Source organism: Nycticebus coucang, chromosome 2, assembly GCF_027406575.1.
Source record: "Nycticebus coucang isolate mNycCou1 chromosome 2, mNycCou1.pri, whole genome shotgun sequence".
Lineage (NCBI taxonomy): Eukaryota > Metazoa > Chordata > Mammalia > Primates > Lorisidae > Nycticebus > Nycticebus coucang.
Window position 1 is genome coordinate 135,395,052 of NC_069781.1, and position 23,523 is coordinate 135,418,574.

The 23,523-nt window shown below is 45.2% G+C and overlaps 1 protein-coding gene across 1 annotated transcript in view; it reads right to left on the bottom strand.

Moving 5' to 3' along the window:
• Positions 1-23,523, bottom strand: part of TRPM1 (transient receptor potential cation channel subfamily M member 1) — an 85,289-nt gene that overhangs the window by 55,693 nt on the left and 6,073 nt on the right. Inside the window, exons 3-10 of the mRNA XM_053609583.1 lie at positions 18,242-18,437; positions 16,089-16,302; positions 15,314-15,438; positions 14,500-14,671; positions 11,326-11,500; positions 10,698-10,821; positions 9,875-9,947; positions 8,914-9,014 (exon numbers count right to left, since the gene is read on the bottom strand). Coding sequence (XP_053465558.1) covers positions 8,914-9,014; positions 9,875-9,947; positions 10,698-10,821; positions 11,326-11,500; positions 14,500-14,671; positions 15,314-15,438; positions 16,089-16,302; positions 18,242-18,437 — 1,180 coding nt within the window. The remainder of the gene's footprint in view (positions 1-8,913; positions 9,015-9,874; positions 9,948-10,697; positions 10,822-11,325; positions 11,501-14,499; positions 14,672-15,313; positions 15,439-16,088; positions 16,303-18,241; positions 18,438-23,523) is intronic.

The following is a 23,523-nucleotide window of genomic DNA, read 5'->3' on the forward strand; positions in this document are numbered from 1 at the left end:
TGGTCAACATAGAGATATGGATGAAAAAGTGCCTCGGCTGACTCCTCATGCAGACAAGACCAGCGTGGTGCAGAATGAAAAAGTGACACAGCACAACAAGTGGTGCTGGGACAGCTGGACCTCTGGAACCACTAGTGAAAACATTGACTCAAAATGGATCAAAGACCTAAACATAAAAGTTAAAACCATGAAATACTTAGAAGAAAACACAGGGCAGAAGTGTCACTATATTGAATTTGGGAATTCAATTCTTGAATAAGACACCCAAGAGGAAGAAAGGGAAAATGAATAGAGTGGACTTTGTGAAAATTTAAAAATTTTGTGTGTCAAAAGATACTGTCAACAGAGTAAAGGCAGTCACAGAATATATTTGTAAATCATATACTTGTTAAAGGATTAATATCCAGAATATATAGAGAAGTTCTAAAACTCAAAGACAAAAAACACCCTAACTGATTAAAAAACAGATGACTTGAATAGACATTTATCCAAAGAGGGCATAGAAATAGCCAACAAGGCCACGAAAATACACTCAATATCACTAACCATTACGGAAATGCACAGCAAAACCATCTTAGGTCCTACCTCGCCCCCATTAGGATGACTATTATCAAAACAACAGAAAGTAACAAATTTTGGCAAAAATGGAGAGAAATTGGAGACTTCATGCCCTGTGGTAGAAATGTACAATGGTATAAAATTGTTCAGGTGCTAAGCCATGAGTACGGTGGTTCTATAAAAATTAAAAATTGAATTACCATATGATTCAACAATTCCACTTCTGGGTATATACCCCAAAGAATTGAAAGCAGGTCTTGAAGCTGTGTGTATACACCTGTACTTACAGCAGCATTATTCGAGAGCATGGGAGCAACCCAAGTCTCCATCAATGCATGAATGGAAAAGCAAAAGGCCATGTATAGACACACAAGGGGATATTAAGTTCTTAAAAGGAAGTAAATTCTGACACGTGCTGTGACGTGATGAACCTTGAAGGCGTTATGCTAAGTGAAATAAGCCAGCCACAAAAGGCCCGATACTATGATTCCACTTACATCAAGTCCCCGGAGTAATGAAATCCATAAAAACACAAAGCAGAATGATGATTGTAAGGGCTGAGGAGAAAGGGTAATGGGGGTACAGAGTATCAGTTTTGCAAGATGAAAACTTCTGGAGATGGATGGTGGAGATGGTTGCATGATAGTATGAGTGTACTTAATATCACTGAACACTTCAAAATTGTTAAGATGGTAAATTTTACATTACATGTTTTTTACCACAATTAAGAAATTGGGGGGAAAAAGTAAGCAAACAAAGTGACACAATAGTTGACGCAAACAAAGGGGACAGACCAGAAAGAAAAGCAGAATTCTCCAGACACTGTGCTGGGAAAACATTCAGGCAGCCTGGGGAGCATCTGCATGGGAGGAGCTGAGGCCCCCAGCCAGCAGCCAAGTCCACTGGCTGAGGACTAGGTGAGCCACCCCTGGAGGTGATCCTTCAGCCTTCAGATGGCTGTGGCCTCAGCTTCTACTGTCTCCTGACAACATCTCAGGAAAGCCCTTGAGCCCAAATTCCCCAGTTAAGCCATTCCCACATTCCTCACCTGCAGAAACTATGTGGGCACATAAATGCTTACTGTTTCTTTTATTTATTTCTTTTTTGGCTGGGCTGAGTTTGAACCCACCACCTCCAGTATATGGGGCCAGCGCCCTACTCCTTTGAGCCACAGGCACCGCCTCTTACTGTTATGTTTTAAAGTCCTTAAGTGGTTCCCCAAGCTTTTAGGACCGGTGCTCAGTCCTTGCCTGGGTCTGCAGGGCTCTGCAGCACACAGCTCTGGGCCTGCTTGTGAGCTCCTGACTCATCCTTTCCCACTCTGCACCCCACCCACACTGTCTTTTCTTTCTCCAACTACTTGCCAATGGCCGTTTTATTCTTCCCTCTGGGTGGAAGGTGCTGGTCCCTCACTTCTCACCTGCCCCATCTTGGTGTTAGCTCTGTTTGTTCAGAGAGGTCTTTACCTGATGTGTCAGTAAAAATTTCTCTTCCAAACCACCCCCTCCCCCGCCCCCTGTTCCCTCTCATGGGGTTGTGCATTTTCCTTCTTAGCACTTGCTACGATTTGTAATCCAGTATTTGTCCGGTTATCTGTCTTAGGTCCGCCTCCCTCTTCCTGCCCTCTCCCAACCTTATGTCTACCCCAACACCACTGGACAGTCTGGCAAGGCCCACACCACGTCTGTCTTACTCACCCCAATGTCCTCAGCACCTAGAAAGAACAAGGGCCTGGCACGCAGGGAGAAGTCGACCATCATTTGTTAAATGAACGAGTACAAATGTGGACTTTATTTTTAAAGCTTGATTTATTCCAAGAAGATGGAAGTAGAGATGAATTCCACCATTTGCTGCTGCTGAGCTAATGAGAAGCAGACAACCTCTCCCACCACCCCCTTTGGCTTCTGTGTTTGCTGTTGAGGAAAATGAAAAGGTAAAAGAGATGTGATCAGGCATCGTGATGAGTTCCTGAGCTCAAACAAGTTCACCCACTCTAACTTCACGACTCACACCCCAAGTCCCAAGAGCATTCTTGGTAATCTCAGAAGAGCAGCTTTCAGCCTGGGCAGGTGGAGCCCTTGGTTCTGAGAAGGGGCTTTGTGGTGGCTCGGCTTTCATCTGCCTTACATTCTGAGGCTCTGCACTAGAAGCTATTTGTAGAAAGCTTCCCTCCAACAAAAATAGCTCAAAAACAAATGTTCTGGAAGAATCCTAGAAAATAAGAGAAGTGTGATAGATTAGAGAGAGGGTAGAGTGCTCACAAGCTTTGTTTAGGCCAAGAGGAAGGTGAGATGGATGAAGTAGTTGGAGTTTTAAGAATCTGGATAGGCAGACAAGATGGACTGAATCTAGCATCTCTGTTTGAAATGCAACAGAGAACAATGTCTCTGTGTTATTGTGTTAGAATTCTTAAGTCCTCCCTACCATGAGCTCTCTATTATATCAAGAATTCTAGAATTATTATAGATTCACAAGCCCATAATTTCTTGAGTGCTTTACCTATTAAAGAAAGACTTTGGAGGGCCATATATTCTCCTCTATGGGGAGATGGGGAAGGACAAAGGACAGCAGAGGACATTAAAAAAGGAAAAACCTGTTTCAGGGAGAAGAGGTGAGCCAGAGTTAATAACAGATGTTTAGAATTACTGATGGAATAGTTAGAACCAGTGAGAGGAGTCTGAAGCCCGAATTGTGAGATGTGGAGGTTGCTATTGAGGTGGGACGAGGTTTTCTAGGACACATAGAAGAGGGAGGGTAGGTGGTGGGCAGAAGGCGTGGAACCTGGGGAAGGATGGGACACTGAGCAGGAGACTCTCCCCCTTCCTCTACTCCAAGACCACCACCGTGGTGAGTGGGTACAGAGCAAGCAACTGCCTCCCGGGAGAAATGAAGAGGATATTTGCTAAAGAATGGGAAGAGCCTGTATGGGGAGTTCAGTGGAAACTCCCATTCCCCAGCAGGGAATTCCTGGTCCGTCCTCTCAGGGAGGAGAAAAGCCTGGTTGGCAAAATAGTCTTCCAAGCTAATTAAGCATTCCTGTTTCTCATTCTGAAATGTGGGAGGACAGTAAAAGATCTTCGGCATTTCAGAAAGTCAACAGAACCACCACCACCACCACAACACACAAACAAACAAAGGGAGAAAAATAGAGATCATTCGGGGAACAGAAGAGAACTTCAAATCCAATTCAATTCCTCAGATAGTGCATCTATAAGATGAAATAGGCATATATGAAAATGGGGCCATTTAGGAACAAGAAAACTTTCTAAAATGTTAAAAATATGATTGTCTAAAATTTAAAAAAGTAGTATAAAAAAAGTTTTTTTTGAGGCAGAGTTTCAATGATGTCACCCTGGGTACGGTGCAGTGGTGTCACAGCTCACAGCAACCTCAAACTCTAGGGCTTAAGTGATTCTCTTGCCTCAGCCTCCCAAGTAGCTGGGACTACAGGCTAAAAGTAGTATAAAATCTTTTTTTTTTTTCTTTTTGGTTTTTGGCCGGGGCTAGGTTTGAACCCACCACCTCCGGCATATGGGACCGGTGCCCTACTCCTTGAGCCACAGGCGCCGCCCCCAAAATCTTAAAGAAAAAAATTGAGATTTCCAAAAACAGACAGCAAAATGACAGATAAAAAAGAGAAAATGGGGCATCGCCTATGGCTCAGTTGGTAAGGCGCCGGCCCCATATACGGAGGGTGGCGGGTTCAAACACGGCCCTGGCTGAACTGCAACCAAAAAAAAAAAAAATAGCCGGGCATTGTGGCGGGCGCCTGTAGTCCCAGCTACTCGGGAGGCTGAGGCAAGAGAATCGCTTAAGCACAGGAGTTGGAGGTTGCTGTGAGCTGTGTGATGCCATGGCACTCTACCGAGGGCCATAAAGTGAGACTCTGTCTCTACAAAAAATAAATAAATAAATAAATAAATAAACAAATAAAAGAGAAAATGGAGGGTCAACCTGGGAGGAGACCAATACTGGCTTCACTCCTAGAAATTTCAGGTGCAGAGAGAAAATGAAGAAAGAAGTACTCTAACAGGTGACTGAAGAGGATTTCCCAGAGCTGGTTCAGGCCGTCAGCCTAAAGTGGCCTTCAGCTACCAAGAATTGAAGTGATATATGAATGGGAATGTAAGTACTTGAGTTTGCATCCTCTACACACTTCTCTTTTCATTGTCTTGACACAGAAGATACTATCTTGTGAAATTTCAAAGCACCAAGAAGAAAAAAAGAGTAGACCTTCAAATGTATCTGAGAGAAAACAATAGTTCATGTAAAACTGAATAAGATTCACAGGATGGTCACGATCTTGTGGGTGGCAGATCTTTTCCAGACCTGTTAAAACACGGAAGGGTCATCTCTGTAATTTGAACATGAGCCCCAAAGTTCATCTGTTGGAAATTTAATCCCCAAGGCAACAGTGTTGAGTGGTGAAACCTTTAAGAATCAGTTAGGTTCTGAGAGTTCTGTCCTGATGAATGGATTAATGTCTTCATTGAGGAAATGAGTTCCTTATCTGGAGCGTGGACATATCACTGAGAAAGAGTGGGTTTTCTTTTTTTAAGAGTTTGCCCCCACCTCAGTGTAACCTGGCTTATTGTACCCTCAATGAATTCCCAACAATAAAAAAAAAAAAGAGTTTGCCCCCCCCCTCCCCTTGCTCTCTTGCCTTCCCCCATGGGGCGATGAAGCAAGAAGGCCCTTGCCAGATGGCAGCCCTTTCATCTTGGACTCGCCAGCCTCCGGGAAATAAATTTCAGTTTTTTATAAATTACCCCGTCAGTGGTATTCTGTTAGCTGTAAAAAACAGACGGAGTGATCTTCTCACATGCTTTTATGTAAAAATTACTTGAAGATATACTTTAGCAAAATGAAAAAAGAATCTGAGAGGGAGGAAGACACAGTATCTAGGCAGCAATGGACCATTTCAGAGAACAGCACGGGGATGTCTGAAGCACATAGCTGTGCAGCAGGCTTCGAGCACTCTGGGCAGATGGGGCCAGGTCATCACGAGGTTTTGAATGATTCTTCAGGAAGACGTGGGACAGAAATGTTTAACAGGATAGATGAGACAGAGGTGCAATGGCAAATTTTAAAAAGAAAAAGGAGAATCAATTAAAAATGCAGAGAAAAGCAAACATTATCTAGTCAAAGAAGTCCTGGTCCAAATGTGAAGGAAACAACTAAAATGTCGCACATAATTTTTTGTGACAGAATCTCAATCTGTTGGCTGGGGTTGAGTGCCATGGCATCATCACAGCTCACAGCAACCTCAAATTCTTAGGCTCAAGCAATCCTCTTGCCTCGGCCTCCTGAGTAGTCCAGACTACAGGTGTGCACCACAATACCTGGCTATTTTTCCATTTTTGGTAGAGACGGAGTCTTGCTCTTGCTAAGGCTGGTTTTGAACTCTTGTGTTCAAGCAGAGTTCTGGGATTATAGGCATAAGCCACCTTACCTAGCCAAAGTCACATGCAATTCTAAATAATAGGTAAACTGTGAGACCTTGACGCCTGTCATGTTTTCCTTGTGTGGCCCAGGTGCGCCAGGAACCTTTCTTTCTCCGAGTTCAATCCTACTGTTAGGTGTAGACTGTTCTGTGGACCATCTCCATGTCATCACAACAGTGTAAAATCTGCTGGCTTCTCTATGTTTAGGCTCAATGTAGAGACCATATATGAAAACATAACGATGACTAGACAGCAAGATGTAAACAGAAGCTTACCAATGATTGAAGAATCACATGTAAGCATTGACTCCATCAAGCACATAAAAGGTCAAGGTGGTTGAACTAGGAAGGTTGAACTTGTAAGGAGAGGAAGGTGAGGTGTGGAGCTAATTTCCTTAGTTTACACAATGGGAATCTGAAGTAGACAGCTCAGTGCTTTCTTCGCCACCATGAAGGGGACCAATGAAAGAATTAAATAGGCAGCTATCAAATCCAGTGCAAGTGACTCATTTCCTTCTAATTCCAAGTGGAAAATTGATGGATATGTCTACGGGGGGTTAATCAAGAAAGAGTACAAAATGTGCTGTGTCAGCGCATCGAGGCACCTGCTGGCCAAACTGAACAGAGACAGTTAAACACTCTGGGAGGTGGTGCTGGGGCTTCCACTTGTCCATTATTTGATCTGAAAACCCTATTTCTGAATGAACTGGATAATAGAAAGCAGAGATGCCCAAGGATTGAAAAGATGGTTGAAGAATAATTAATGCCGATATGCTGAGTGGATAAATGACATTACACAACATGCCCAGAGCTGCAGAGCTTTCCTGTGGCCGTAGGGTCTGAGTTATGGGTTCCTTCTTTTTGCCTGTCTGTATTTTCTACAAATTACTTATTGCCGGCAGTCATGTGAAGTGGAGCAGGTCCTATGTGCTGTGGCCGGCTCCTGGCATGGGCCCATCCTATGACCTTGTAACTGGGGCTCTCTTTTTCTGTGGCTGACTGGGAAGCTCATCCCCAATACAGCTGCCGTCCCCCGAAAAGAAATAAAGCAAAGAGCCTGGGGGTTGTCCCTCCCAAGTGGAAGTGCGTCAGGACCTTCTTGAGTAGCAAACCACTCCATGTAATTGATTTTGGAATTTTCTAGATTCATGGCCACAACATTTTGCCTCACAGCCACTCATGGAGGGATCTATTTTGCTCTGAATCCCTTTATTACCAAGGGTAGGAAAACCAAAAGTTTAAAAACAGAATTAAAATACTTAAAGTATGGTACTATTTTTCTGAATTTGGGCACTTCTGTAGGCAAAACACACACACTCTCTTTCTCTCTGCCCCACACACGACTCCTTTCAGATGCTGGTCTTACCCCATAAAAGCTGCTCACTAATGTGATAACAATTAATTGCTAGAAAAAATAAAATGCATGTGTGGCCGTATATAGGCACCGTTGGAGAAATAATGGTTTTTAAAACCTAACATGAGCCCCTTCTAGAGTCCTGCCTCTGCTTTTTAAGCAGCCCTTTTTGCAAACAAAATTCTTCCCCGAGTTCTAGGCTTCACAGAGGATCAATGCATTTTGCAAGGGTACATGTCTAATCTATTAAGAGTAGAGTATAAATGTCTTAACACAATAATTAAGAAAGTGTGGTGAAGGCTATGTTAACCAGTTTGATGTAAGCATTCCAAGTTGTATATAAAACCAGCACATTGTACCCCACAAATGCATTAATATTTACAGCTATGATTTAATAAACAAAAAAGCAGAAACAAAAAAAAAAGACACTGCTTTGATTAAAGGAGGTGCACGAGGCTCAGTGTCTGTAGCTCAGCAGCTAGGGTGTCAGCCACATACACCGGAGCTGGTGGGTTTGAACCAGGCCCAGACTGCCAAACAACAATGACAACTACAACCAAAAAATAGCTGGGTGTTGTGGCAGGTGCCTGTAGTCGCAGCTACTCAGGAGGCTGAGGCAAGAGAATCAGTTAAGCCCGAGAGTTTGAGGTTGCTGTGAGCTGTGATGTCACAGCACTCTACTGAGGGCAATATGGTGAGACTCTGTCTCAAAAAAAAAAAAAAAGAATTAAAAAATAAAAATAAAGGAGGCGTAGGATGCCTAGAACCATTATCACACGTGCTCGTTGTCTGCGCACACACCACACACACACACTGCTTGTCCTATATCACACACACACACGCTAGCCCCCAAGCAAACACGCACACGCACCCACTGTGCCAGCCATGGCTCACACATTACTTACATACGATCGTACACACAGACACGCACGACACACACACCATCTAGCTCACACACAGATGTGCCTTCATGCCTTACACACTCACCTACATATGTGTCCTACTCCCCATGTTGCACCCCGTGCAGACACCACATACACCCCGCACGGCAGACATCCACATCTGCTGAGACGCACACACACCACAGGCAATGCACTAAACCACCACACAAGCCCATCACAAATGCCACCCATGACACACAGAACAGAACACACACAAGCGGAGTTCTCTAGGCCTCTAGGGTCTTGTGGAACATGGGTGGAAAATCAATGCCCTGGACGGCTGCACCACCCTTCATTTTAATGAGCTATTTTCTTTCTTCTTCTTGTTCTTTAAAAGGGTAAAAACCCGCTGTCACTAACAACACTCAATTGTTTGATAGTTAATTTCTTCAAGAGTATTGGTTTGAATCTGGAATTAGTGCTGGGAGCCCTCAGTTCTTGTTGGTTCTGTGAAGTTAAACAGCAACATCTTCTAATGATTTTATTAGATCACACATGGAATCATCAGAAACCTTGATAACTTTCTGAGATCCAGGTCACAAGGGAGAACATACTAATATATCATCTCTACAAAGTCATGATAAATAAATGACATGAGTTGAAAAAACCAGTTTTACCGGCCAGTGGGGCCCAAAGACAAAGATCTGGCTTCGAGCTATGTCCACGCGGTTCCACGCCAGCGCCAAGCTCAGCTGATCCGGAGCCGATACATTTGTCCCTGGAAAGGCAAGAAACAAGGGCGATGTTTTACTCTGTGCTTGGACCACTTGGGTTTGGCAGGAGCTGAGTGGTAAACATAAGTTTCCCCTGGGCTGGCTCCATGCCACCCTGGAACTAAGCTTTGCTGCCTTTTTTCTTGGCCCTGAATAAGGCTGCAAAGCTAAGAACTCCATTGTCTCAGAGATCTTCCTGGGAGGAAGGGGAGGCAGTCTCTTTTCATACCAGCAGTGCATGGTCTTCTTGGGAGGGTTAGGGGAGGGTTCCAGTCCAGGAATCCAGTGACTTGGGACTCTCATCTACAAAATGGCAGGAACCCTACCAGGCCAGGGCAGACCAGGCCCTCCCAAGAGCACCAGCCCCCGGCCCACAGAGAGGCCAGCACAGCACCGCCAGCTGCCCGCCTGACCCTGACTCTGTCTCCTGCCTCCTTCCTCCTCCTTCGTGGCCCCAGGCTAGCCAAGAGGCCAGGGGGAAGTATGTGTCCTAGAACAGACCCCACCCCATGAACACCACACCAAAGCCCGTCATTAGAGGCAGGACAGGGAAATTGGCAGAGAGCCGCAGGATAGAGCAGTCCCAAATGAAAAACCGTTCCATGTTGACACTCTGCGAATTGGAGGCCTCCGAGAACAGTTACAAATGGAGACGGTTCTGCCTATTACGGTCCATGGGCACCCACAGAACCCTGCCTCCCCCCAGAAACCCATAGTGAGCCTGCCGTTCCACTACGGCTTGTGTTGAGACCACTCTAGGCAGCCTGGTCGGCCTGGAGCTCCAGCACCCGCAGACGTGGTCCCTGGGAGGCGAGGAGGGGGACGGCTTGCTGGCCAGACCAGTATCAAAGGGACAGGAGCTCACCTTTCAGTAGGGCAGTTAAAATGGCCATCTCAATGTCCTGCTGGCCCTCAGAGCCCATTCTAAACACAGTGACCTGAAAATGTAAATGGCTGAATTACAGCAAAGTCAAAACCAAGAGGGAGGATAGACGTGTTTTCACAGAATGACCACAGAGACCCACACATAATAAAACCGAGTGCTTGTGATTTCCAGAAGTGCAGTGTTGCTCTTGCTGACTGTGAAGCTTTGTCTGGATCCTGATTGGATTATTTACATGCTCTGTTCCGATGCCCCTGGGGGGAGAGAGCCCATTGGGACCTGCACTCCAGTATCTAAATCACCGTGAGAGATGATACAACTGTATCTAATGAGATAGGAGAAATTTGCAGGAAAAGTGTACATTTAGAATTTTGAAGAGGCTATCTTGTGTGCACAATACGAGTACCTATTCCCCATAAACACACAGAAGGAAGGAGTGGGAAATAATTACTGCATTTGGAAAATGAAATGACAGAACGCTGGATGCACATTTAACAGGGTGATATATGTCCTTCTTCCCGGGTCTTAAATCTGATTAATATTATGAACCTCAGAGTTGTGCAATGTGGTCTGATGTCATCTCCCGTCTGCTGAGGTTTGAAAGCACCTGGGACTGTCCCCTGGATGGGTTTGCTGTGCCTCCGTCACGTGGGCACGACTGCCAGTTTGGTCTGGACGTGTCAACTGCCTCTTAGAAGTGGCCAAACTACAACATGAACGACTCCATTTGCACACATGGGCAGAATTAGGAAAGGAAACAATTCTCTCCACAGAGCTTGTTTGGAAATAAATTCAGGACACTTACGAGTTCTTTCTTCTTCATGCACTCCATTATAATTGCAAACAGCTGATGGGATTGGGTCTTGTTGTAATTAAATGTTTTCTGAATGGTAACGAGAAGCTGATCCCTGAGGGACTCATTTATTACCCTGTTCAAAGGAAGCACGAAAGAGAACAAAGGGAGGCAAGTTAAATCTGTGCATGAATAAATCAGACATCTCTACGTCCCTCTGGTGTCTTTGATTTGACACTTTGCTGTGGAAGGACATGCCGGCATAGGAGACACAAAGTGACCACAGCCAGACACGGCATTCGCACCTGTCCTAACCCCCAGCCTTGCTGCAAACCTTCTAAGGCAGTGGTTTTCAACCTGTGGGTCGCGACCCACAGGAACTGTATTAAAGGGCTGCGGCATTAGGAAGGTTGAGAACCACCATTCTAAGGGAAAATGAAGATGGCAGGGAAGTGGTTCCACTACAGAGAGAATTCCTCAGAAACATCCTGCTCTGACAGTTTCCCCAGGGGCTGACCTCGGGGAACAGGAGAGGAGACCTAGCTGACCCTGATAATTTAGACATGCCCGGGGTGTCTCAGCCAGCCCCTACACTTTCTCCTCTTGGAACCCGCCCTTCCCTACGTTTCAGAAATCTTACCCGCCTTCTTCACAGTACTTATGTGCAAAGGACAGGATGTCCGAGGCTCGTCCGCTGCCATCACAAATGACCACGGGGACCGGAGGATCTTCTCGCAAGTATTCCAAGACGATGGAAACCACATTAGGGCCCCCTTCCACTACGAGGCCCACGAGGGGCACTCCCTGCCCCAGTCCTGTAACACAGACCACATTTGCTGGTCGCACCAGCGGCCTGAGTCCTTCGCTGGCCCGTTTTAATTTCTGAAATACACTCAAGAGTAAAAACATTACAGATGCTCCATGCGGCAGTAGTGTTTACCAAGAGGCTGGAAGGAATCCAGGCATGTGATGACCGACAGTATTCAAACCCCATATTATGAGCTCCATGAAAAAACCAGGACCTCAAAATCCTAAACACTCTGGCCCACATGTGGTTAAGCTCCATGTAACTTAATGGCCTACCTCAAGGTGACTGTGAGAACCTTTGAAAGATGCTTCTTACTGAAAATTTACCTCTTTCACTGCCCAAACCCAGGGTCTGAAATCCCCAGCCGAGGGCCATTTCCTGTGGTGTGCAGTGTGGTATGGTATATAGATAATGTTGTGACAGGGGAGCCATAGGGAAGCATCACTCAATTTCTGGCCACTTCCGTCCCTGGACTAATCATTAAACCATCTTGAGCCTTAGGGGCCCACCTATAAAACGTGAGTAATTGCAATGCCTCCCTGGCCTCCTGCGGAGCACTGTATAAGATGCATGGAAATGTCTGGCTAACAAAGAGTTTTGCAAACTTTAAGTGGCATCCAAGTAGTACAGGCACTTTACTGTTGCTGTTGCCTCTGCCCCGGTGCCAGGAATGAGGCAAACACACTGACCACTATTAGTCAGACTCCTCCCTCTGTCTTTATGAGATAATAGGACCCTTCTAGAACGTAGCAGATGCAGGCTAACATTTGGTGGCAGAGCCAGCAAGGCAGGCTCTGGGCAGCAGATGGTTGCAGGAGGATTCTGCAGAGGGAAGGCAAGGAGAGCGGGGACAACTTTGCCTTCTGTGTGATTCTCCTCCAAACCGGCCACAGCTGAGTATGCACTGTGAGTCTGTTATACCACGTGTCTGCTAGCTGTGGTGGGAATTAGTTGATTAACATTCACAAAGGGTAAGTAGGAGGAGGGTCCTTGGTTTCACAGTTCTGAAGGGATTCAGATAAAATCTGCTGCCACAGGTTATGAGAAGACTTGAGAATTTCAAGTGGGAGGATTTAGAGTATCTGGTTTTCTTCCATGAAGCATTTCTATACTCTTAAATATTTGGAACGAGGCTGCTGTCTCCCAGCAGAATAATTACAGCATTATTGCAGCAATTATAGCAATAATGTTCATTTCAGCAAACAGACTTTGAGGGTCTGCAATGTGCCAAGCCCTGACCAAGAGATCCTGGAAAAATGGACGGAGATGACCAGGACTCTGCCCTGGAGATTTCCAACCCAAGCAAGGCTGATGTCTTAGATCTTCAGGAATATGGTGGCCAATCCACCTTCTTTTCTGGAAATGGAGTAGAAGTTCTTCTTGACTTAGGCTGGACTCCCCGAAGCTCCATGTGGAGGTGACGACTGAGCACCCCTTTGCTGTCCCTGCCCTGCTCAGAGCCCTAGGCAAAGGATGACAAAGGGAAGCCCACACGTCACATGGCCAGGGGAAGGCAGGCAGTGTGAAAACTCACAAGTCCGGAGAATTAAAGATGTGAGAACAAAAACATTTAGTCACCAGTTTATCCATCGAGAGCTGGTTCTTGGAAGTCCACAACTTTTCCTGACAGGCCATTCCCACTCTCCCACTTGTGCAGTGTCACGGTCCCTTACATTTTCCAAGCCTGCGTTGTCTTTCACAAGAATCTCACCAGTAATGGTAAAAACAAAATTGTCCTTAAGATCATCTAACAATTGTTCAGCAGTAGGAATCGTTGAAATATGAACTTGTTCCAAGAGATTATTTTAATTCTAACCAGTTATCATCATTCTTTCCCTTCTAGTTCAACCTCAGCATTCTCCCCACAGCAGCAGCCCTACTCCAGGCTATGCCACCCAGACGGGCAAGGATGATCCTCCGTCAGGAGGTCAGGAGCCAACCTGCAACCCTCTCTAGAGATGTTCCCACCCAGCCATCTCAGTCTGGGTAAGAGACCCAGAGATATGGAGCTATTCAATGATCACCCAACGTGTATCCGTTGATAAAAGAAGACACTGTTCTAAGTCTTTGAGAAATTAAACATTAAAAAAAAAAAAATAACAGCCAGGCGTGGTGGCTCACGCCTGTAGTCCCAGCACTGTGGGAGGCCGAGGCGGGTGGATTGCCTGAGCTCAGAGGTTCGAGACCAGTATGTAACAGCAGTGAGCCAGAGTAAGACTCCGTCTCTACTAACATCAAGAACATCGCCAGAGGAAAACAAAAAAGAGTACTTCAAATGAAGAAGAATGAACAAGGAAGTTGAAATTAAAAATAAAAAAATTAAAAAAATAACTACAGTCATCAGAGGGAATGAGAACAACTAGGTAAACATTGTGGGCAATGCTGTTACCATGGTAACCCCTGAAGGGTCGTCCCTCCCTCCCTCCCTTTCTTCCTTCCTTCTTTCCTTTCTTTTCTTTCTTCTCCTCCTTCTTTTTTTTTTTGAGACAGAGTCTGTTGCCCCAGGATAGAGTACTGTGGCATAATCATAGCTCACAGCAACCTCAAACTCTTGAGCTCAAGCGATCCTCCTATTTCAGCCTCCCAAGGAGCTGGAACTATAAGCGCCTGCCATGACACCAGATAGTTTTTCTATTTTTAGAAGAGATGAGGGTTTCACTCTTGCTCAGGCTGGTCTGGAACTCTTGAGCTCAAAGGACCTCCTGCCTCAGCCTTCTAGAGTGCTAGGATTATAGACATGAGCCACCATGCTGGGCCTGAAGGGTTGTTTCTTGAGCCAATGTGTGAACTTGGGGCAAAGCATCACCACGTGATTAATGGATGCAGTTTGGAAGGTGGCAAAGGTAAAGGGTCTGGGAAGTTGTTTTCTGTTGATCTAACAAGAATCAGGGTAAAGCTGTCACACCCTTGGGCAACCCCCCTTGGCCTGGTTTCTGTGGCGGTGGGGTCAGCCCCGCTCCCGTGGTGGGGTCAGCCCCGCTCCCGCCCATGGCCCCTGTCACTTACTTGTGTTGATCTTCTGCAGGGAGATGTGCTTTTCCAGCAGCCGGCGCAGCCGCACCTCTGCGCCATACTTGCCCAGGGTGCCGTTGTCGGCCAGGATGAAGTGTGTGTGGGAGTTGTTGAGCACGGAGAGTTTGCTCAGAGGGTTGGACATGGTCTGATATACTCTTGTCACCTGACGGTGCAAGAAACAAATCAGAGCTGCAGATCTCACACACCAGACCCACGGGGGCAGTGAGCAGAGCACACACACGGGACGACTGCACTTAAACCTGTCTTCGCTTTCTTTGTGCTACTTGTTATATTAAAATACATACAAAAATAATTATTTTACATAATGTCAACCTAGCGTTTGCCCTCTTGGGCATTTGTCACAGAGAAGTGAAAACTTGTGTGAACGCGACATCCTGTACACGGATGTTTATGGGTGCTTCCTGGACAAATGTCCAGACAACTGTGTGAAATAAAAAGATAGCCAATCCTCAAAGGTTACACTCTGTATGACACCATTTATGAAACTATTGAAATGGTGGGGAGCAGATAAGTGGTTTCTAGGGGTTAAGTAGGAAGCAGGGGAGGCAGGGAATTAGATATTAAAGGGCAACAGGAGAGAGTCTTGTGTTGCTGGACGTATTCTGCACCTTGGGTGCATCAATGTCCATATCCTGGTTGTGATATCCTGCTATGGTGGTAAAACACCATAGGGTGCAGGGAGCTCTCTTTATTACTTCTTACATCTGCATGTGAGTCTACAATTATCTCAACACAAAGACTTCAAATTTAAAAGCCTGCAAATGTCTACGGAGAAAGCTCTTACGTCCTTTCCAATCAGGTCTTCCTTATTCTCCACGATTCCCCAGGGCGCGATTCCTATGGCACAAACCCGGCCTCTGGACTTGGAGGAGTGGTCTTTCAAGGCGTCCCCCACGTGGCTGATGACACCTGTGAGCAGCCACAAAGTCATACTTTAGGCCTCTCTTCTCCCATCCTGGCACTCTTCATGAGCTTTAGGGACACCTGATGTGAGACAATGTGTCCCCCATGGAACAGGGCTGAGGCTTACCAATCTTCATCATTAAAACAAAGTACTTATAATCACAAGCAACCCTGCATCTGCTCTAGAAAAGGCACCAAAACAGAAAACAGAGAACTGTGCAAGCGTTTCCTTTACAAGGTTCCAAGACCTAACGTGGCAGTAACTGGGTGTCCTGGCTACCTTCAGCTAAAGTTGAGAGCCAGAACGCCTGGCATGTTTCTTAGTCATTCTATGCCTCAGTTTCCGTTCTCATAAAAATAGAAAGAAGATTGTTGAGAGGCTAAATGAAGATGGTACGTGTGTGTATAGAATTCAATCCAAGGAATCGCACATAGTGGGTGACCCCGAACCTTCAACCATTATTACTATCCTTATATACTTCATATGTTTTTAAAAAAGGAATCATCCCAAAGAAAAAACAAGCTACTTTCAGTTTTATCATAAATATAATCAGGAAGCACTGTCTTATATTTCATCACTAATAATTAGGAAGCTCTTTGGGGACCGCAGTGAGTCCCAGCTGGTGTATTTCTGGGAGGGAAAGGGCTGCTCTTACCTGTGCTGACACCCCCAGTGAAGATCCAGGCCCCAGTGGTCATGGCGGCCTTGATCAGGCCTTTCCCAAAGACCTGCTTCAGCTTGGGCTGCATCTCAAAGTTCTGCAGGCCTCCATGCACAGATATTAAGAGCTTGGGGAGCTCCAGCTGCCAATCTTTCACCATGAGATGGAGCAGTGAGTCAGGCTTGGTGTCGTAGGATACACGGATATACTGCAAAAGAGCGGATGAGGCTCAGCACCTGCTGTTGGTTTAGCTTCTTGCGTCAAAGGGGATGGGCTATCAACCCCATCCAAGTAAGAATTGGCTTGTCTCTCCTTCAGGGTCCTGCTGCCCCCTTTGTGGGCCTGTGACCAACTGACTTAAAGGAGCTTTGGGAAGGATTGTTGGATTTATAAAAATACAGGATGCCCAGAACTATGGTCTGAATGTTCGTGTTCCCCCCAAATACATATGCTGAAACCTAACCCCCATGGTAATAGTAACAATAGGTGGGCATTTATTTTTTTTATTTATTCTTTTTTTTTTTTTTTTTTTTGAGGCAGAATCTCAAGTTGTTGCCCTGGGTAGAGAGCTATGGCATTACAGCTCACAGCAACCTCAAACTCTTGGGCTTAAGCAATTCTCTTGCCTCAGCCTCCCTAGTAGCTGCAACTACAGATGCCCACCACAATGCCTGGCTATTTTTTGGTTGTAGTTGTCATTGTTGTTTGGTGGGCCTGGGCTGGATTTGAACCCACCAGCTCCAGTGTATGTGTGCCCTAGCTGCTTGAGCTACAGGTGGTGAGCTAAGAGGTGGGCATTTAGAAAGTGATTATGTCATAAGGGGCAAGCCCTCCCAAATCCCTTAGAAGAGATTAGTGCTCTTCTAAGAGGCTGGAGGGAACTTGTTCACCCCTCCCACCACGTGAAGGTGCAGCAAGAAGGCTCTGTCTATGAAGCAGAGGGTGAGCCCTCACCAGGTCAGATCTGCCGGGGCTTTGATCTTGGACTCTCCAGCCCCTAGAACTGTGAGCAATAAACTTCTGTTGTTTACACATTACCCAGTCTAAGGCATTTTGTTATAACAGTTGTACAGACCAAGATACTCATTTAAATCTGAATTTCAGATGAACAATGAAAAATGTTTTAGTATAAAATTCTTTTTATCAAATGCAGTAAGTCATATAATATTTGGGACATACTTGGCCAAAAAAAAATTATCCATTGTGTGTAATTCAAATATAACTGGGTGTTCTGTATGTTATCTGGCAACCCTAAGCATGGAGGAATCAGTTCCCAAGCTGGCTTAGCTAGAACAAGGGCCAAGAAGTTGAAGAAGGACGTTGTTGAGCAAGTGGGAAAGGGTGGTCAGGAGCCCACATCTGGACTTGACCTTCTCCTCAAAATGAAGGAGAGGTCAATCATGGTCAGATGCCTGGGTCTCTGTGAATTGCTTCTCTGTGTCCGTGCCAATATGTAGGGTACCATTCCGGAAGACTCCACATTGCAGTATTTGGAACACAACTGAATTTTATTTGAGCAATGATGTTGGGCCAGTAAAATAAAATGAAATTGCAAAAAGGCTCTGACTGGCCATGTGGGAGTCTTATTAAGCATTAGCTGGAAGGGATCACAGTACTGAAACCCCCTTTCTCCGGCAGGGCTCATCAGAGAAGCAGGGCCACTCCCTGTTGGAATGTAAATGTGAGGGACCTTGATCTTTCTCAGGTCAGCTGAGTGCACACCCGGGGACGCTGCGAACTGACTCCCACACCCATCTAATGGGGAAAGTATTTCCAGAGACTCCCAGCATATCTAAAGGTGTTTGCAGGTCCACAGTAATTTTTTAAAAGGCATTTCTGCGTCAATATTGGAGATGGAGGAATGTGATGTGGTTACAAAGTTGGGCCAGAGACTGGTTTGTGGATTCAGAGCTTTGGGATGGATTTATGGGACACTCCATGTTTCTTTATAACAGTGTCCAGTTTCAAAGTCTCGTGGCTCAGAAGTCACATGCGCAAATGTACCTCTTGGCTTTGCAGTGAAGTACCTGGGAAGACTAAGCCACAGTCCTGAAGAAGACCCAGGTGCCTGCAGCCTGGGGTCTAGCAGACCAGCCTCTGCTGCAGGCTGCAGTGCCCATGGCACCACGTCTGAACGCCCCTCTTACCATGGCTTTGTTGGAGTATCCGCCCCCTTGGAATTCAAGAATCCCATAGGAATCCGTCGGGTAGCTGTGGGTGTGTTTGGTGACAGACCATTTCTCAGGCTGCGCCTCCACCTGTTTGCTTTCTTCCCCATTTTTGCTGGGGGTCAGGCTTGGTGGAGGGGGAATGTGCTGGTTGATGAACTGGCCGCAGCAACACCTGAAAGCAAAGAAAAGCAGGCTCTTCCTGTGACCTTCCTCTCCTTCCCCTTCATTAGCAAAGATGAGTCAAGCTGAACAGGTGAGTTGGGCCCAAACGGAAGGATGCCTACACCTTAGTTATCAATCTTGATTAGAGACACACATTCCCCTTCATGACAACCTGTTCCAGATAACGAACGTCAATCTATCTATGCACCAGTCTATTTCAGACACGCTGGGTGGTTGCTCTTCTTTACTGAACATATTTTAACTCTATCCTGACAATATTGGTGTGGGCATCGCAGCCTGGAAAGTCTGTGACAAAGGACAGCCATGCCCTCTGAACAGAGCTGGCCTTCCATGATTTTTCAATATTGTTGCATTCATCTGCTTTTTACTGAAACATTTCTCTACCCAAGTCAGAGCTGGGGCTGGAGTCAGCTTGAGGACTAGAGGTGATGTTTTTACTGGCTGGGTGTGTGAGTGTGAGGGTGTGTGACGCCCGTCCAGGAGATTTCCCCAGCTTCTCTGGCTATGCTATTGGTGGCCTGGGTCACCCTTCCAGGTGTCTTTCACTTCCTCCCTCCCTTTCTCCCTTCTTTCCTTTCCTTCCTTCCTGTCTTTCTTTCATTTACTGTGATAAAATTTTATTGAGATAATTTCCATACCACACAATTGACCCATGGAAAGTCTGTGGTTCTATATATATATATATTTTTTGAGACAGAGTCTCACTTTGTCACCTTTGGTAGAGTGCTGTGGCATCACAGCTCATAGCAACCTCAAACTCTTTGGCTCAAGTGATTCTCTTGCTTCAGCCTCCCCAGTAGCTGGGACTATAGGCGCCTGCCACAACATCTGGCTATTTTTGTTGCAGTTGCCACTGCTGTTTTAGCTGGCCGGGGGCCGGGTTCGAACCCACCACTCTCGGTATATGAGGCCAGCTCCCTACCCACTGAGCTACAGGCGCCGCCCGGTTCAATGCTTTTGATAAGCACCATCGTCACCAGGGTCAATTTGAGAACACTTTCATCACCTCAGAAAGAAGCTTGGTACACTAGCCATAGCCTTTCTGTCACCGTCTCACACAGCCACAAGCAACCACAAATCTACTTTCTGTCTCTGCCAGTTTTCCTGTTTTAGACATTTTCTCTAAATGGAATCACGTGATATGTGATCTTTTGTGACTGGCTTTCTTCACTTGGTGTGTTGAGTATCAGTCCTTGGTTCCTGTTCACGGCTGAACGGTATTCCAATGTGTGAACAGACGCACATTTTACTGCGTCTTACTTGATGGTCATTTGGGTTGTTGTCACTTTTTGCCTATTATGATATTGCTGCTATGAATATTTGTGTACAAGTTTTTGGGTGGACCTGTGTTTCCATTTTTCTTGGGTATATTCTAGGAATAGAATTGCTGGGTCATATGGTTACTCTATGTTCGGTCATTTGAAGAGCCACTAAACTCTTGCAAAGCAGCTGCATCACTGTACATCCCCACAGCAGGGTAGGAGGCTTCTGACGTCTCTGTATCTGCTCCAACACTTGTCATTATCTGATATTCTGATCCTCGTCATCCTGCTGAGTGTGTGATATGATATCTCATTACAGTTTTGATTCTATTTATTTATTTTTAATTAATTTTTTTTGAGACAGTCTCCTTCTTGTCACCCTGGGTAGAGTACTGTGGCATCACAGCTCACAGCAACCTCAAACTCTTGGGCTCAAGTGATCCTCCTACCTCAGCCTCCTGAGAAGCCGGGACTACAGGCACCCACCACAATGCCTGGCTAGTTTTCTTTTTCTATTTTTATTTTATTTTTTTAGTAAAGACAGCGTCTCACTCTTCCTCAGGCTGGTCTTGAACTCCAAAGATAAAGGAATCCTCTCGCCTCGGTCTCTCAGAGTGCTAGGATTACAGGCATGAGCCACCACACCTGGCCCTTGTGGTTTTGATTTTAATTTCCCTGATGAATAATGATATCACACATCTTTGTGTGTGCTTCTTGACTATTTGAATAACTTCTTGGGGAAATCTCTATTCGGATCCTCTGCCTATTTAAGAACTTGGGTTATTTATCCTTTTTATCATTTAACTGTAAGAGTTCTATATATGTTCTGGATAGAAGTCACTTTTCTGATATGTAATTTGCAAATATTTTTTATCACATTCTGTGCCTTGTCTTTTCACTTCCTTGATAGTGTTCCTTGAAGCACAAAAGTATTTAGTTTTTTGGAGTTTTTTTGGAGACCAAGTCTCCCTCTGCTGCCCAGGCTAGGGTGCAATAGTGTCATCAGAGCCTTCTGCAACCCTAAACTCCTGGGCTCAAGGGATCGTCCTGCCCCAGACTCCTAAGTAGCTGGGACTACAGGTGTCTGCCACCACTCTTGGCTAATTATTATTATTTTGTTGTTGTTGGGGATTCATTGAGGGTACAATAAGCCAGGTTACACTGATTGCAATTGTTAGGCAAAGTCCCTCTTGCAATCATGTCTTGCCCCCATAAAGTGTGACGCACACCAAGGACCCACACCCCTCCCTCCGTCCCTCTTTCTGCTTTTCCTCCCCACCCGTAACCTTAATTGTCATTAATTGTCCTCATATCAAAATTGAGTACATAGGATTCATGCTTCTCCATTCTTGTGATGCTTTACTAAGAATAATGTCTTAGACATTATTATTTTTAGTAGAGCCCAGTAGGCTAATTATTTTTAGTAGAGTCCAGGTCTCACTTGTGCTCAGGCTGGTCTCCAACTCCTGACCTCAAGTGATCCTCCTGCTTCAGCCTCCCAGAGTGCTGGGATTGTAGGCATGAGCCACCTGCCTCGTCCAAGTATTCAGCTTTGAGAAAACCCAATCTATTTTTTCTTTTGTTGCTCATGTGTTTGGTGTCATAACTCAGAATCATTTGTCAAATCCTGGGTCCTGAAGATTCCCCTTTCTGTTTTCTTCTAAGAGCTTTCTAGTTTTAGCTCCCCAATTTATGTATTTGGTCCATTTTGAGTTAATTTTTAAAGCTATTATGAGGTAAGGGTCCAAATCCATTCTTTCACAAGTGGCTATCCATTTCTTCCAGCACCATTTGTTGAGGGGACTTTCTTTTCCCTATTGAAAGGTCTTTGCATTCTTACCAAAAATCAATTTGCCACAGTTGTAGGGTTTATTTCTGGACTGTCGAGTCTATCCCATGTGTCTGTATGTCTATCTGATGCCAGTACCACACTGCTGCTACTGCTATAGCTTTCAGTTAAATTTGAAATCGGGAAGAATGAACCCTTCTACTTGTTCTTTTTGTTTTGTTTTTGAGACAGTCTCATTCAGTCGCCCTGGGGCCTCACAGCTCACAGCAACTTCAAACTCTTTGACTCAAGTGATACTCTTGTCTCAGCCTCCCAAGTAGCTGGGACTACAGGTGTCCGCCACAACACCCGGCTAGTTTTTTCTATTTGTAGAGATGGGGTCCTGCTTTGCTCAGGCTGGTCTCAAACTCCTGAGCTCAAGCAATCCACCCACCTCAGCCTCTGAGAGTGCTGGGATTATAGGCGTGAGCCACCCTGCCTGGTCATTTTGTTTTTACAAAGTTGTTTTGGCTATTCTAGTACCCTTGAAATTCCAAATGAATTTTAGAATTATCTCATCAGTTTCTTCAAAGAAGTTAGTTGAGGTTCTAATAGGGATTAAGCAAATTGACTCGGCTTGAACCAAGAGTTGAAGTAGAGAGAGCAGACATCCTTGTTTTGTTCCTGGCCTTTGAAGGAAAGCGTTCTATCTTTCTTTATTGAGTTTGATGTTGGCTTGGTGCCTGTAGCTCAGTGGTTAGGGCGCCGGCCACATACACCAGGGCTGGTGGGTTCGAACCCAGCCTGAGTTGGCTAAACAACAATGACAACTGCAAAAACAAAAAAAATAGCGGGCGTGTGACAGGAGCCTATAGTCCCAGCTACTTGGGAGGCTGAGGCAAGAGAATTGCTTAAGGCCAAGAGTTTGAGTTGCTGTGAGCTATGACACACTCTACCGTGGTCTACATAGTGAGACTCTGTCTCAAACAAACAAACAAATAAATAACAACAAAGTTTGATGTTAACTGGGTTTTTTTTACAGATGTCCTTTATTAGGTTGAGGAAGTTCCCTTCTGCTTCTAGCTTTCTAATTGTTTTAATTCTAAAATCATAAAGGGTGTTGAGTTTTATCAAAGGCTTTTTCTGTGCCTATTGAGGAGATTGTGTACTTTTTGTTTTTATTCTATTGAAGTGCTATATTACATTAGTTATTTTTCTGAAGTAAACCAACCTTGCATTTCTGGGATGAATCCCACCTGGTCATGGTATATGATTCTTTTTATATGTTGCTGTTGATTTGATAGTGTTCTGTGCAGGTTTTCTGCACCCACATTCATAAGAGAAATTAATCTATCATTTTCTTTTCTTTGAATATCTTGTCTGGTTTGGGTACCCACATAGTATTGACATAAAATGAGTTTGGAAGCGTTCCCTCCTCTACTTTCCTGGAAGAGTTTGTGACAAACTGGTATTAATTTTTTTTTTTAAATGTTGGAATTTAGTGGAGAAGTCATCTGGGCTTGAGTTTTGCTTTGTGGCCAGTTGTTTTTTGTTTTTTTGTAGAGACAGAGCCTCAAGCTGTCACCCTGCGTAGAGTGCTGTGACATCACAGTTTACAGCAACCTCCAGCTCCTGGACTCAAGCGATTCTCTTGCCTCCACCTCCCAAGTAGCTGGGACTACAGGCACCCGCCACAACGCCCTGCTATTTTTTGGTTGCAGCCGTCATTGTTGTTTGGCAGGCCCGGGCTGGATTCGAACTGGCCAGTTCAGGTGTATGTGGCTGGTGCCTTAGCCACTTGAGCCACAGGCGCCGAGCCTGTGGCTAGTTTTTAAAAAATTATTAATCCTATCAATTTACTTCTTATAGGTTTATTCAGATTGTGTATTTCTTCTTGAGTCCGCCCATTTCAGCTATCTAATTTGTTGGCATACAGATCATCATATTCCTTTATACTCATTTCTATCTCTGCAAGGTTGGTAGTGATGGCGCCTCTTTCTGATTCTGGTCATTTGAGTCTTCTGTCTTTTTTTCCTCATCAAACT